The sequence below is a fragment of the Vipera berus genome (assembly GCF_964194415.1).
Source record: "Vipera berus genome assembly, chromosome: 2".
Lineage (NCBI taxonomy): Eukaryota > Metazoa > Chordata > Lepidosauria > Squamata > Viperidae > Vipera > Vipera berus.
This window is the reverse complement of record NC_138203.1, coordinates 244,952,354-244,969,167: the sequence shown is the minus strand read 5'-3', so window position 1 is coordinate 244,969,167 and position 16,814 is coordinate 244,952,354. Positions and strand designations below refer to the sequence as shown.

The window sequence follows — 16,814 nt, the reverse complement described above, 5'->3', positions numbered from 1 at the left end:
TCTATGTGATATGTCCATCCAGTCCCTTATTCAATTTTTTAAAAGATATATTTAAATATGTTTGAATACATACTTAAAATATATGTGCATTATAGCAATACTTATAATATTTTTGCATAATTTTGTTTTAAAATAAACACATTAAAGTACATTATTATATCTTGATGAATTAAGAACTATGCTGAAAATTTTGCAGAAATATTTGGACTAAAACAATGGTTACACTCTATTTATCATGGTCAAGTTCACACTGAAATGTGCAAAGATCAAATTAAGGCCTGTCATATTTTATCTTAGTTTTAAATTTCCTGTCGCTTCAGGAAGCAGAACATCTCAAAACTAAAACTGAATTTTCATCCCTGTGACCAACCACAATGACCAGAATTCCTTAGTGGCATGTCAGTTCATTTGACTAGGAACTGATGCCTCTCCTAAGGAGTAGAGTAGCATGTTAATATCAGATTATTAATATCAGATTATTAATATTTGGTACTAGACCCAAGCGGATATAGGTTTTATGATTCTTAAAGACTAAAACTAGAAGATGGTGTCGTTGGCACCTTCTTTTATTTGAGTGCAGACTAATTAATTCCTGTCCAGTGAAGGGGACTGTTCTTTACAGCATGTAGACACTAGTAGGTTAGTGAGCAAAGCTGAATGAAGAAATCAGAAAATAGCATTTCTCTGGGCAATCTTGAAAATATTTATTTCCTGCAAGTAACTGCCACGCTGGACCAGTTTCTCTCTAAGTCTGTTTTCAGAAAAAAAATGATACGTTAATCACTGAATTGATAAACCTTGTTTCATTTGTTTGGAAAAAGACTGACCTGTTGTACATTTCCTGGAATCTGTTGGGCAGCTTTTCTGTATTTTACTCTGCTGCTAATTGGTGGTTTAGGTGTGAGGATATTGTGGCCTGCTGCATTGTTTTAAATTGTTGTTAATAATGGCAAGGGCTCTGTGGAGCCACATGAGGGGAGAATAAATAATAATGAACTCTGGATGTTTTCTTTTGCCAGGTACACTGGAGCCCCATTTGTCAGGCTTACTCTGGACAGCCATGCTGATATCGCTTGCCATTGTTATCGCTTTACCTAAGCCCCATGGCATTAGGGCTTTAATAGCTTCTACAATATTGCGATTAATTTTTTCTGTAGGTTTACAGCCCACATTGTTTCTTCTGGGGGCTTTCAATGTAAGTGTAAAATATATTTTTCTGGTATTTGTTGATATTTTAATGAAAAAATGTCTACTTACCGAACTAGGATTTTTTTAAAAAAATAAGGTTGTGCCCTAGAATACTAGCTATGTTACACTTAAAAGGAAATATTTAAAAGAAAATTCTCTGGTAACAGTATTGCAGATATATCTCATGTATACAATTTTTAAACTTGTCTTATATTAAATGGAGAATTAGCATTTTAGCCATGCATTAATCTTCTACCTGTTTTTGCTCTGCAGGTTTGTAACAAAATTATATTTCTGATGAGTTTTGTTGGTAATTGTGGAACATTTACTAGAGGATATAGAGCTATGATCATGGATGTAGAATTTCTTTATCATCTACTATATCTTTTAATTTGTGCAATGGGGCTCTTTGTTCATGAATTTTTCTACAGTTTATTGGTAAGTGTTTCTGTCTATGAACTTAATGTTTTTTGATCCTAATGTCCGTAGTATTACATGACAAACATATATAACTAGAGACCTCTGTGGTGGTCTGATTGTCATTCTTGAAAAATTACAGCAAATCTTTCTGTGACATTGAGAAAGGAATTATAAAAACTGTAGCTGATGCTTAAAATATCACCCTACAATATCTAAAGAAATAATTAAAAATTCCAGCCTCACTCAGATCTATGATATGACCATGTCAACTCTGCATAGTGTGCCTGCCAACCTCCCTGTACTATACTATATAGTAGTATAACTACAGTAGATACACAATCATTGGAATACCTCCAGAACCAAGTTCAGGGACAGATTGCTATAGATAAAACCTATGTGGTTACTGAGAGTCGATACTGACTTAATGGCCCATAATCAATCAAACAGTCAACTATTCAATCAGTATACACTACAGATATTTCACAACTTGCAGGCATTGGTTTGGAGACCATTCTAAGCTACCGTGGCACTAAAAATAGTGACTTGCAAACAGTTCTTGCACTTAAGACTGTTGTGACATCCCCACAATCAAATGATCAGAATTCGGTAGCTTGACAACCTGCGTGTGTTTACGATGTTTGCCGCATCCTGGAGTCATGTGGCCGCCATTTGCCACCTTCCCAATTGGCTTTTGAGAAGCAGAGTTGACAGGGAAAGACAGATTAACTTAATAAACACAGATTTGTTTAACAACTGTAGCAAAAAAGGTCATAAAAATTAGGTTCAACTCACTTAACAATTATCTTGCTTAGCAATGGAAATATAATCCCAACTGTCGTAAGTCGAGGACTGCCTGTATAATATGTATAGTAACTATACAGACACATGCACACACATATACACACACACATGCTCACAAACACTGAGAGCAAATGTAATATAGTGGTTAAAGTCCTAGAGTAGACCATGATCGGGATGTCTCAGATTCTAATCCTCCCGTGTGAGGAAGCTGGCTGGGTGACTTGTGCCAGTCTCTTTCTCCCTAGAGTTGACTAGGAAGTTGAAAAACTTCCATTGATCAATCCGCTCTGAACCAGTGTTGCAGATTATGGCCCATATCTTTCAAGGAGCTTCCAATTTTCATCCTGCAGTATGGTGATTTGAGATAAGATTTGTATCATTATTGTCGCATCAGTGTGATTCTCTGATTTGAAAGACATACTTATAATGATGCTAAATACATTTATATCTATTCATTTATGTATCAAAAGCATTCTTTTAGATCTGCAACCTAAGAAATTATATATATATATATGTATGTATATGTATATATATATATATATATATATATATATATATATATATATATATATATATATATATATATATATATATATATATATATATATATATATATATATATATATATATATATATATATATATATATATATATGTATGTATGTATATATATGTATGTATATGGGGAAAAACCCGAATGATATATATATATAAAAATCTGTGGCAACACACTTTGTTTTAAAAGAATTGTCTGGTCTGGATGGAATCTAAAAGAAATTTTTAACCAGTTCTGCATCTGCTAAGCCACTTGGTAAATTTCACTGTAAAATGCTATAGTGTGTTTCTTTCCAAAGAGGAAAAAAGGACTCCCAAAGTGGTCTTTACATCCTCATTTCTGCTTTGAAGGTACCTTTTAAAACCCTGAGTGCCTCTAGATAGATAGATAGATAGATAGATAGATAGATAGATAGATAGATAGATAGATAGATAGATAGATAGATAGATAGATAGAGATACACACACACATACACACATGTATGTATATATGTATGTATGTATGTATATTAGAAGGGACGCGGTGGCTCAGTGGGTTAGGATGCTGAGCTTGTCGATCAGAAGGTCGGCAGTTTGGCGGGTCGAATCCCGAGTGCCGCGTAACAGAGTGAGCGCCTGTTACTCGTCCCAGCTTCTGCCAACCTAGCAGTTCGAAAGCACATAAAAATGCAAGTAGAAAAATAGGGACCACTACGGTGGGAAGGTAACAGCGTTCCGTGCGCCTTTGGCGTCTAGTCATGCCGGCCACATGACCACGGAGACGTCCTCGGACAAGCGCTGGCTCTTCGGCTTTGAAACGGAGATGAGCACCGGCCCCTAGAGTCGGAAACGACTAGCACGCATGTGCGGGGGAACCTTTACCTTTACCTTTATGTATATTAACCCGAATAAAATTGATGTCTGTGAAACTAATTAATTAAAAGGAGAAATTACACATTTTAAAATGATACATGTAATGACTAAACTGCCTGCCAGTTCAGTTTGGTAACAGATCGTCCAATTAATTAGCAATTGTTTTGAGGGAAAGCATCTGATCTTTTTAGAGCTTTGTCTTGAATTGTTGTGTACATGCCAATGAAGCTGTGTCTTAACCTACTGATTCCTGGGAAATCAGTTTTACCCATGACACAACACTGATTGGAAATTAGCTGCCCTTTTCCCTTCCAAAACACATTTAAAATCAAGTCCAAAAGAGGTGTTCATTAAGTTTTAGATAGGGAATCTACACATAATTACATAGTTGTTTGCAAGAAGCCATGGTGAGAATGATCAAACTGCAGAGACACACTCTGGGAAAAGTTTAGATCTGCCCTGAGATTTGACTAACAGTTTCATAGCAGTTAAAATAAGTTTCAGCAAGATTAAGGTCTTGATGTAAAGAATATTTGTGCGTGTACTGAAAACAGTTCCCTGTTCTGTATCCACTAGATCTTTGAATTTTTCTTTCCATTTCAAGTCAGAGAAATTATGGAGAAAATGATGCTTAGTTCATAATAGAGCTAGTCATTAGCTACCAAAAGAAATACATTAGGAAATTCTGAGTTTCCCGTGATTTGGTGGATTTAAAGTGGCCCACATCCAGCAGCTGGTTTTATCTGGCTGATCTTTCTGGGTTTAAACACTAACCAGTCTCCAATCAAGGAAAGGCAGTACAAGGAGAAACAAAACTTTAGAGTAGACTGGGAAGCACTTAACTAGTGGTGAAGGCTCCAGGCCAGAAATCAGGAGACTATGAGTGAATTTGGGCTAGTTACTCTCTTTCAGTCCAATTCACCTCACAGGGTTGTTGTGAAGAAAATAGAAGGAGGAGGAAGTATTAGGTATGCACTCTGCCTTGAGTCATTTGTAAAAATAATAAAGCAAGATTTAAAAAACCACACATCTAAAGTAAAGATACAAAAGCATCACAGAAGGCGGTAGGAAATTACTTCCATACTATTGCCAAGAAAACCAAACAATTGGGTCTACTCTATACAGTGTGGAGAGGCACACTTAACCTGAAGGTGTTTAACTTTTTGCTTTATCAGCTGGAAGGAAGTGCTTAAGACTTCAAGAAAAGCTGTCCAGTTTGATGTGAATATTCCTTTCCCCCTAAAGAGTATTTAAAATTTAAGAATAAACCCAGATGATGATAAAAAGGGAGAGTAAAAATGGAAGAGGGTTTAGGAAGAAAAATTAATCAGAGACATTATAGCTAGACATTAAGGAGAATTTTCCTGACAGAACAATTAATCAGTGGAACAACCTGCCGCCAGAAGTTGTGAATGCTCCAACACTGGACGTTTTTAAGAAGAGACTGGACAGCCATTTGTCTGAAGTGGTATAGGGTTTCCTGCCTGAACAGGGGGTTGGACTAGATGACCTCCAAGGTCCCTTCCAACTTTATTATTATTATTATTATTATTATTATTATTATTATTATTATTATTATTATTATTATTATTATTATTATTATTATTATTTTGTTGTTGTTGTAATAATAATGATGATGATAATGTTAGCAGTGCATTACTCTTTTGCTTTTAACATACAATATCTAAGTTTCTAGAATAGGAATTAAGGAATGCTGACAGCTGAGAGCAAATCAGTTTTATTCTTTCAGTTTATTTGGTATAATAATGTTGCTGGGGATTTGTTTGTTTACATAGAATCATAGAGTGGAAGGAGCTGTTAAGGCCATCAGTGCAGGAATCCAAACCAAAGTATCTCCACTAAATCCTTATCCAGGCTCTGCTTAATCATATCCTATCCAGGAAGGTCGTCATTTCCCTAGATAATTGGTTCTACTTTCTTTCACACAGCTCTTAGCTGTTAGGAAACTTTTCCTAACATTCAGCCAGGATCTGCCTTCCTGGAACTTAAGACTCTTACTTGTGTCTTGTATTCTGAAGCAATCGCCTTAAAAGGTGTAGCCTTCTATTTGGTTTTTTTAGTAAAAATGTGACAAAAGATTGTGCTGTCTTTTCTAAAAAAAAAAGTAGGTATTACGATTTTATTTAAAAAGCGTGTTGTTCAATTGTTTATGTAAAGATAATGTAAGTCATAGGCCATTACCCCATTGATTGTTAACTCATTGAATAAACTTTTTGAACTGTCCTTTTCCAGCTTTTTGACTTGGTGTACAGGGAGGAGACCTTGCTGAATGTCATTAAAAGTGTCACTCGCAATGGACGTTCCATCATCTTGACCGCTGTTCTTGCTCTTATTTTGGTTTACCTGTTCTCAATAGTAGGATACCTGTTCTTCAAGGATGACTTTATCTTGGAAGTAGAGAAGCTGCCTAATGAGACATTATTGCCAGGTTTGTACTCAATGCTTGACAAACAAATGGCAAAAAAATAATAATAGGGGATTTATCTTGTGAATGCTAATCCCTCTCCAGCCCACAGGCAATTTCTTGCTAAAACCAGTTGTACTTTGGTTTATTTATGCTTATAACTTGACTTCTTAGTATTTGGAAAACTTAACTAATGAGATTGCAAAGCAAATCAGGATCACATGTAGAAATGTATGTGTTAAGAAATATAACTGAAAATAAATGTACAGGTAGCTTGTACAGTCTGATTCAATACCCAATGTATGTTGAAATAATAATGTGATTTGGATGATATATGGTGAGAAATGTAATGAAAAAGTCCTTTTTCCCCCTGTAAATTATTTGGCTCCCAAATATCACATTTTACAAGAAGATACAGTATTAGTCATATTTATGTGCCCTTCCCCATATCATAAAAAGCAACCTCTGTTTATGGATATAATTTCTGGAATATCTTCCATGTATGAATTAATATGAATCCATATGTTGAAGTTCACAAGTGACAATAATCAAAACCTTAATGCACATACAATGGGTACAACATATAATGCATGCACTGACCGCCCTCCCCCATCCCTTGCTCTCTCTCCAACTTCTCTGGACTCAGTCTGAAAGCCTGGAGATGACTTGTATTCACATTTACTCGGAGATGAAAGCAGCTCTTTATGAAATCTGGAATCCTAACAAGATTACCCAGAGGGCTAAATGTCTATTTAAGCAAACATAAGTATAGTATTCCTTCACATACCCCAGTCAAATATGAAAAGGTGAGAGTGGGAGATAGGACCACTTGCCTTCTAGCTATTTTCAAACCCAACCCGAAGAGGACTATATACTTGTCAGTAAATGCATATGCATTGGGAATTAGCATTGGCCACCTTATGTTATCACAAGTGTTCAAACAAAAGTAGCCTACCTCCCACATTGTTTTTGTGGAATATTTGGTGGGTGGAAAATGAAATCACTACACAGTCTGATTTTTCAACACATGCATAAAAATACTATCTGTTCACTGAATTTAGGCAAGCAATATAGCTTTTTACATAATCAATTATCAGGAATTTCTTATTGTTAAACTCTATAAATTTAAGCAATGTTGGCAGCATGTTTATGTCATTATAACTAATGCTCTAAATTGTTCTTGGTGCTTTTTCAACAGAAATAGTGCATATTTTAAAATTAGTAAGCATTATAATGAGTAACAACAATGTTTGTTTTTAGATATGTTAGTTACATAACAATTTCAGCATTATTTAAAAGTATTTAGGATGTCTTGTTTCACCCAACTGTAGATCAGCATAATGAAATTAGAGAGCCAATGACTAGAGAGTTCTTATATTCTAATGTGTGCAAAATAGAGGATGGTGAGAATTGTTCTTCTGTTATTCCTTCTACAGGCAAGTATATTCCATTTGTTTTTTCACACACTAGTGTGCAGTTATTTTTGAATGCTTCTAATATAATTGGGTGCTTATTCATTGTGGATTTCTATATATCAACCCTCTCAAACACTATAACAGTAGCATGTTTGAAACATGAAGTACAAGGACACCATGCTGTAATCATAAAAAGACTAGAATACTGAACACACATTGCTATGTTCCCTATTGTTACCAGCCTAATATTTGTTGCTGTTGTTAAAGGCAACAAATCAACATTATTTACATGTTACCCTGAACAGTCCTTTCCCAGAGCAGAGTTATATCAACCATTTCGTACAATCCTTCCTCTGATCTCGCACTTTTTGTTGTTTCTTATTTTTGGGGGGGGAATGAGGGGGCAGTAAAATTACTCATTGTGTTGAAAAGCTAGGAGTTTGCATATGAACTCATACAGTATGTTGTAAATGTTGTAAACCATTGGTAGAAATAACATTCAGGATTCTTTATTCGACTAGAATTATTGTCCAGATGTAGTGTTAAGTGCATGAGTATTTTTGCTGGAAAATTGGTAGCAGTTGTCTGGGTTTCTGAATTCAGGAAGACAAAATGACATTGCCTCTTCCTATCTTCCAGTGGATAGCCTTAGGTGGGCTCCAGAGTTTGTCATAAAGGGATAAGGAAGAACAAGAGTGGGCATTGGAGAATGGGGAGGGGGGCAGAAAGATGTTCAAAGTTTTCAGTAGACGAAATAAATAAAAGTGTGCATCATAAAAATGTTCAGTAAACAAATTATGTATGTGTAAATTAATTTGGTTGAAATTAGTGGCTACTTACAAGGTTCCAGAATTATAAAAGAATCTTGCTACTAAACATCAATGACATGCTTGCTTCTGACTTAAAATTAGAGATAGTCTAATGTTTCTTCATATCCTTGCATTAAAATGTGCTTATATTGTTTCTTGTAAAGACATCTCAGATGTAATGCATCACCTTTAGGATGAGAGTAAGACAAGTTTCCAATTTATAGGATTTTTAAAAATTTCACATAAAAATCCTGAGTAACCTAAGGAATCACAAAGCTCTGCAAATAGGCTCTCAAACTATAGGAGAAAGGAAAAGAAGCAACGAATGGTCCTTATTTGGCTTTAAAATGTTTGTACAAAATATGGAAGAGATCTTTAGGCTTCCACTTTCTCATGGCCATGTCCCAAACTTCTTTTATTTAATAGAGCTATCTTCTGAAGAATCTGAAGAGGATAAAGAACATACATGTGAGACATTGCTGATGTGCATTGTTACTGTACTTAGTCATGGGCTGAGAAGCGGGGGTGGAGTAGGAGATGTACTCAGGAAACCATCCAAGGAGGTAAATTAACATTACATGTGAAAGGAGTAGTACATGTATGTATGTGGTGGTGATGAAGTATTGAAGATAAATTATTATAAAAATGTGATATTTTATAGAGCATTAATATTGGGCAAAGTATGAGTATACTATGATGCCAGCTAAATGTGTAAATACTTTGCTAGTAAGGAATGGTCAACGTTGATATTTTAAAAATAGTTACAGTTGCTCTAATACAGAATTTACTAATGTTGCAGTAATTACATCATATTACCAGGCCAAGAACTACCCCAAATATCCATTTCTTTTACTACCTGTAAACATATTTTTGACCATGAATAGGTTTTCATCAACTATGGCATGAATGCTATAAAACTGTTTCCAACACTACTTTAATTGTAGAATAATAAAGTTGGCAATAATCATTCTGTCAAAGCTCCTATTAAGTTCAGGAATCCAAATTAAAATATTACTGGCTGTCTATGTCAACCTCCAACTTAAATATCCTAATAAAGTCCAGGATTACTTTCATTTCTGAAAAACTTACTGGTTTATTTAATACAAGCAAAAAAAACAAAACCCTAACTCTAAAATTCCAAGGCATCTAACCCTAGCTTATAACAATGACATTCCCAGCTAACCTGCCCCCCTCCCACCCCAGATGTCCATATAGCTCATGTAAAGATATTCTTTTTTTTGTGAGAACTGTCTGTTATCTTCTTCCCACCTGCTAGAATGTCCTTGAAAGGTTTCCAGACAGTTTGTTGCTCTAACTGAGACCCATTAGAAAGCATCATCTCCCTTCCCCCTTACTCTAATGGCAAGATGGAAAGAAAGAAGCACATAGCTGCCAAATTTTCACTCTTGACAGTCTAGCCTCCACCTGACTCCATCCAGTGAAGAAGAATCTATCAGTTCACAATGGGGAACTGATTATGTTCAAGCTTGTCATGCTTTTTTAAAAAAAATATTACGTAAGAAACTGCCTTCTGTTATTCCACGTCCTGCACTCTAGGGCAATCGAAAACATATTTTGTCATACTTCTGTGCAGGTTTCTTTCAGGGCCTCTAAAGTGTAATTTCATCCTGTTTTAATTTCTCAAGGCTATATCTTTCCAGTTCCTTCAAACTCTCTTCACAGAACCTACTTTCAAGTCTCCTATCACTTTCTTTGTGCTAATCACCTAGTCCAATTTATCTAAATCCTTCTTAACTGCACTATAGTTAGCAAGTTGAAAAAATGAATAACAAAGGATAAAATGAATCTATTTTTGTGATTTAAGAACTATACTGTAGTTGATGCACCCTAATATTGAATTTGCCCTTTGTTCCACATTTGATGACATAGCATTGTCAACCAGGAATCCCCCTTTTTTTAAATAAACATTTTATTAAGTACAAAAGTTTAAAAACATTGAACGTAGTGTATCATCTTTGACATACATCTTTGTCTGAATATTCCATATTGGTAACATTGCATGTGGTACATAAGAAAGTAACTATTACATATTTACCGGTATATGCCGCGTAGCAGAGTGAGCACCTGTTACTCGTCCCAGCTTCTGTCAACCTAGCAGTTCGAAAGCACGTAAAAATTGCAAGTAGACAAATAGGGACCACTACGGTTTGAAGGTAACAGTGTTCCGTGCTAGTCATGCCGGCCACATGACCACGGAGACGTCCTCGGACAAGCGCTGGCTCTTCGGCTTTGAAACGGAGATGAGCACCGGCCCCTAGAGTCGGAAACGACTAGCACGCATGTGCGGGGGAACCTTTACCTTTACCTTTACCTTTATACATTCCCAGTTAACCTTTTCCTACTTATATCCATTCTATCAACTTCCTTCTTTTTTTCCTCCGTTTGTAAAATTTAAAAGGAAACAGTCTACATTTTTAACATAGCTGAGAGTGTATGAAACCTGATCCTAGACTGGTTTATTGCTCATAATCCAAGCCACGTTTTTTAGCCCTGTGAATTCCCATATATTGCTAAGCATAGTGTGCACCTGACATATACAGAGGAATCCCCTATTTTGATTTGTGTTTCCTAAAAAAGAAAATTTTGCATTTATCTCTGTTACATTTTATGTTTTCATTTTAACTCCTTTCTCTCAGCATTTAAGATAGCCTGAACTCATCTTTTGTCATCTAAGATTTAAAAAAACTGTTCCACCTCTTCGTCAAACACAGTAATAAAAACATTTGTGACTACAGGCCCTTCGAAAGGCACTCTTCAGTATCTCACTCCAGTTTGATGAAGCATGTTTTTTGAACCAGCTGTGTGTCCAATTAATTGTCATGCCATTCATTGTTCATTTAATCTATGTTGCTAATTGAAATTTATGGTTAGTTGGTCAGATACTTTGATGAAAGCAAAATGTAATCTTCCACTAATCTGCAAAAGAAGTTACTTAATCAAAACTGGTATTATGATAGTCTGGAAAAAAATATGCTTAATTTGTAATCATTACTATATTATTTGCAAGTTGCTTATAAGTTGATCATTTTAGAATCTTCCTACATATTCATGCCAGACTGACTGATTTGTAGCTCTCTGGATCTTCCTTTCTTTCTCTTTTGGAGATAGAAACAGTTTTGCTTTTCTTCAGTCATCTGGCATTTCACCCATTCTCTAGGATTTCTCAAAGTTACTACATCAAGGTTTCGACAGACTATCAGCAAATTCCATTGATAAACTAAAGGCTATTCATTTGGCCTTGGAGATTCAAACCAGAGTCCCTGACTTATATTTCTGTCAGTTTGACATTTCAATCCTGCCCTTTCATTCTTTTCCTTTACTACTGCTTCATGAATCTTACTTTTTCTTTCTTCACTGGGCAGCTAATACAATGATTCTTCTATCTTTTATTTTAATCATATCTAAATAAACCTTTTTTGTTGTTCTTAGCATTCTTTGCCAAGCTTCACCTGAGTTTCACATCATCACTACAATTCTTAGCTGTTTGTGCTCTAGCTTGATGACTTGCTCTTCTTTGTAGCACGTGTATTTGTTGATTTCTGCTTTCAGAATTTGCTAAGCTTTTGTGCAGCCATATTGCCTTCTGGTGTCTTCCATTTTCTTCCTAACTGATATTGTGACTTGGTATCTTCTTTTCTAGGATCTCCGATTCATCTTGAGCTCCATTTCCTATTAGTTCCTCCTGTTATTGGATTCTATTTATCATATCTCTGATTTATTAATATCCCTTTTCTTAAAATTTAAGACACTCAGTCGGCTATACTCAGGTTTAGATGGTCTTAAGAAATCAGGAATGTAAGCAGTAAGGATAGAATTGTGGTATCTATTACATACATCAGTGCCTATTGAGTTTAGGGTATTAAATGCAACAATGTTATATGCAACAAAGAAAAGCGATAAGCAATGTCAAACCAAGTAAAGGCATGAAATGAGAGAGAAAAAAATGAAAGGAATATAGCTGAATATAATTTGCACCAATACTTTTTGCTATTATTTCTTCATATATTTCAACCCTTGAAAACCATACTTGTTTGTATGTCCATACATTATTTCACACTGTAATTTGTTCTTATCTGTCTCTTTCTGAAGATCTGATCAATTCAGAATAACAGAGTTGGAAGGGACCTTGGAGGTCTTCTAGTTCAACCCCCCTACTCAAGCAGGAAAACTTAAAACATTTCAGATAAATAGTTCTCCAATCCCTTCTTTAAAACATCCAGTGTTGGATCACCCACAACTTCTGGAGGCAGGTTGTTCCACTGATTAATTCTTCTAACTGTCAGAAAATTTCTCCTTAGTTCTAGGTTGCTTCTCTCTTTGGTTAGTTTCCATCCATTGCTTTTTGACCTGCCTTCCATCCAACCCCAACTTTCTCAGGCTTTTCTTTCCTTTTGATCCATTCAGTGTTCCTTCCTATAATTGTTTTTTAATTCACTCATCCCCTCTAAACATCCAAACCGCCTCATTGTATATATTACAATGAGCTTGTAAGCTTGTAAGCCGCCCTGAGTCTTCAGAGAAGGGCGGGATATAAATGGAATTAAAATAAAAAAATAAAAAATATACTAGTAGTTCAGTCTTTATTCAAAAGTAATCTGTATTCATTTAAGCTTTTCATTCTTGACTTTTTTCTTCCTGTTTTACTACATACATTGTTTAAATATGCCATTTCCACTGCATTCAGTTATTTCTATATTTCTTCTGATATACTTTCACTTCCATTGAACAAAGAATATCAAAGTATGCTCTTATGTACACCCACTTTCATATGTTTCAAGATTCATTCCTTGCAACAGAGGACATACTATCTCATTTGTGTGTCTTCAGATATATATATATATACACTTCCCTATCTTTATAAACATTCTACCAAAATAAGCAAGTTCCTTCAGTTGCTCTAGTTTTACATCATTTGTGTATATTATAACATTTATTCTGTTTTTCATATTGAAATAAGGGATGCATTATTTTTGATGCATTATTTTTATCCTTGTTGCATAATACAGTCTACCTAGGATTCACTGCAGATTATTTGGATTCTCAGCCAACAACACAGCATTATTTGCATTCAGAGTTTACATACACTCAATTCCCCACCCAGTACACCTATAACATCATCACAGTCATTTCTTATATATTTCTACATACTGTACTTTGATATATTTTGTATTAAACCATTAAGCATATCAGACACCCCTCCAGAAGATGGTAGAGGACAGGAAGGCCTGGAGGAACGTTGTCCATGGGGTCGTGATGGGTCTGACACGACTTTGCAACTAACAACAACAACAACATCATACACCCATGTCTTACTTTCTGTTTTATAATCCACAAGTATAATGTAGCATAGTTTGGTATGTATTGCACATAGAAATAGGAAACAAAAAATAGAAAATAAAACCTATAAAATAGAAATGATTTAGCAGAAAAGAACAACCTATATGTGGCATTTATATATCAGTCAATTTAATTTACATCAAAGGGCCCCAAAGCAAGTTAGAAATATAATTTAAACTTGGCAATAGATATACATTTTTACAAATAAAATGTTTAATAAATATATAATAGACTTAAAATCCCAACTCATTGATTTGTTACTACAAGCCTTGTTTTTTATCAACATATTTAAAAAATCTGGTTGTGCTGCTATAATTTTAGGATTTTTATCTGCAAATATTTTTTTTACATACCAATATTTCTTCCTGGTTTGGATTTTAAAATAGGCCAGATAATTTCCTGCTGAAGACACTTATAAAATTCACAATACAATTAAATAGTATCCACCATTACAATATCAGTAGCATTACAGGGACAAAATCTTTGAGAGATGAGTTTTTTTTAAAACAAAATCTCCCTTATACCATATTTGATAGCAACACAAATAATCTAGCTTTTGAAAAAGCTATTCTTTATTTACTTAAATATGAGTTATTCATATGTTTAGGGAATTGAAATATATACCTGTAGTTAATTCCCAAAATTGATACTTTAGTTTTTGCCATTAATTCCTATACTCCTGCATCTTGAAAAGTTTTATGGGACTGTAATTTGGATCACATATGCTAACAATAATGTAGTGCAGGTGAAATTTTTAAGACCTGTTTTAAATGTCCAAGTTGTGTACCCAAGTTGTATTATTCTGTTGGAATATAACAAAGACCTAGTTAAGCAAATATATGTTTTTAAAATAGGGAAGGATGGCGTCAGGAAATCCCTAATAAATAATAATAATAATAATAATAATAATAATAATAATAATAATAATAATAATAATAATAATAATAATAATAATAATTTAATTTGTATACCGCCCTTCTCCCGAAGGACTCAGGGCAGTGAACAGGGCAATAAATACTAAAATACAAAGATACAAAAATTAAGAAAAGATTAAACATAATGCCCTATGCAATACAACAGTAAATTACAATACATTAAAAGCAATAATAAAAACCCAAACCCATCAGACCAGGCCGGCTTGTTCAAACAAATAGGTCTTTAGATCACGTCGGAAGGAGCGGAGGTCGGGAGCCATCCGGAGCTCAACCGGTAAACGGTTCCACAAATCCGGCGCACCCACAGAGAAGGCCCTCCCCCTGGGGGTCACCAGTCGGCATTCTCTGACCGGTGGCACCCTGAGGAGGCCCTCTCTGTGGGAGCGCACTGGGTGGAGGGAGGTTGATGCCGGCCGCAGGTGCTCCCTAAGGTACTCCGGACCCATGCCATGTAGGGCTTTAAAGGTCATTACCAGCACCTTGAATCTCACCCGGAAGACAACTGGGAGCCAATGCAGTTCACGGAGCAAAGGTGTAACATGGGAGTATCGGGAGACTCCCAACACGACTCTCGCGGCTGCATTCTGCACCAGTTGGAGCCTCCGAGTGGTCCTCAAGGGCAGCCCCATGTAGAGAGCGTTGCAGTAGTCTAACCGAGAGGTCACGAGCGCATGAGTGACCGTACGCAAGGCATCCCGGCCTAGATAGGGCCGCAACTGGTGCACCAGGCGAACCTGGGCGAAGGCCCCCCTAGTCACAGTTACTATATGATCTTCTAAAGAAAGCTGTGAGTCTAGGAGGACTCCCAAGTTGCGGGCCCTATCTACGGGGGGTAATAACTCACCCCCCATAGAAAGAGATGGAATACTCTGAGTTTCCCGAGATGCCGGTACGTACAGCCACTCAGTCTTGTCAGGGTTGAGCCGAAGCCTGTTCCTCCCCATCCAGACCCGAACCGCCTCCAGGCAACGGGACATCATTTCGAGGGCATCACTGGGGTGGTTTGGGGTTGAAATAAAAAGCTGGGTATCATCAGCATACCGATGATACCCAACTCCAAAACAACGAATGATCTCACCCAGCGGCTTCATGTAGATGTTGAACAGGAGAGGCGAGAGAACCGACCCCTGAGGAACTCTGCAAACGAGAGGCCTCGAGGCCGATCTCTGCCCCCCTGCCAACACCGACTGCGAACGTCCCAGGAGATAGGAGGAGAACCGCTGAAGAACTGTGCCTCCCACTCCCAATCCCCTGAGACGCCGCAGCAGGATACCATGGTCGATGGTATCAAAAGCCACTGAGAGGTCTAATAGGACTAGGACAGAGGAATATCCCCTGTCCCGAGCCCTCCAGAGATCATTCACCAGAGCGACCAATGCCGTCTCTGTGCTGTACCCGGGCCTGAAACCCGATTGGTATGGGTCTAGATAATCAGCTTCATCCAGGACCAGAGGGAGCTGATGCGCCACCACGCTCTCAACAACCTTCGCAAGAAAGCGAAGGTTGGAGACCGGATGAAAGTTGTTTAACACAGCTGGGTTCAAGGCAGGCTTCTTGAAGAGAGGTCTCACCACTGCCTCCTTCAAGACGGCGGGGAAACTACCCTCACTCAAAGATGCAGATATCACCACCTGGAGCCAGCCTCGTGTCCCCTCCCGAGCTGCGTAAACCAGCCAGGAAGGACATGGGTCCAATAAACACGTGGTGGAGCTCAGCTTCCCCATAATCCTGTCCACTTCCTCCGGAGTCACAGGATCGAACTCCTCCCAGATAACATTGACAAGACCACCCATGTCCTGATCGTCAGACTCTGCCCAGTCGGAGTCCAAACCAGTCCGAATCCGAGCGATTTTGTCCGACAGATGTTGGCTAAACTCCTCGGCACGACCCTGCAAGGGTTCCTCTCTCACCTCCTGATTAAGGAGGGAGCGGGTTACCCTAAACAGGGCGGCCGGGCGGTTATCTGCGGACGCGATGAGGGTAGCGAAGTAGTTAGACCTCGCCACCCTCATTGCCGCGAGATAAGACCTAGTACAGGATCTTAGTCGCAATCGGTC

General features: G+C 37.0%; 1 protein-coding gene across 1 annotated transcript in view; it reads left to right on the top strand.

Moving 5' to 3' along the window:
- Window positions 1-16,814, top strand: part of ITPR1 (inositol 1,4,5-trisphosphate receptor type 1) — a 201,613-nt gene that overhangs the window by 163,432 nt on the left and 21,367 nt on the right. Inside the window, exons 49-53 of the mRNA XM_081318646.1 lie at window positions 1,020-1,195; window positions 1,462-1,626; window positions 6,069-6,264; window positions 7,572-7,676; window positions 8,891-9,027. Of these exons, the coding sequence (XP_081174772.1) occupies window positions 1,020-1,195; window positions 1,462-1,626; window positions 6,069-6,264; window positions 7,572-7,676; window positions 8,891-9,027 (779 nt within the window). The remainder of the gene's footprint in view (window positions 1-1,019; window positions 1,196-1,461; window positions 1,627-6,068; window positions 6,265-7,571; window positions 7,677-8,890; window positions 9,028-16,814) is intronic.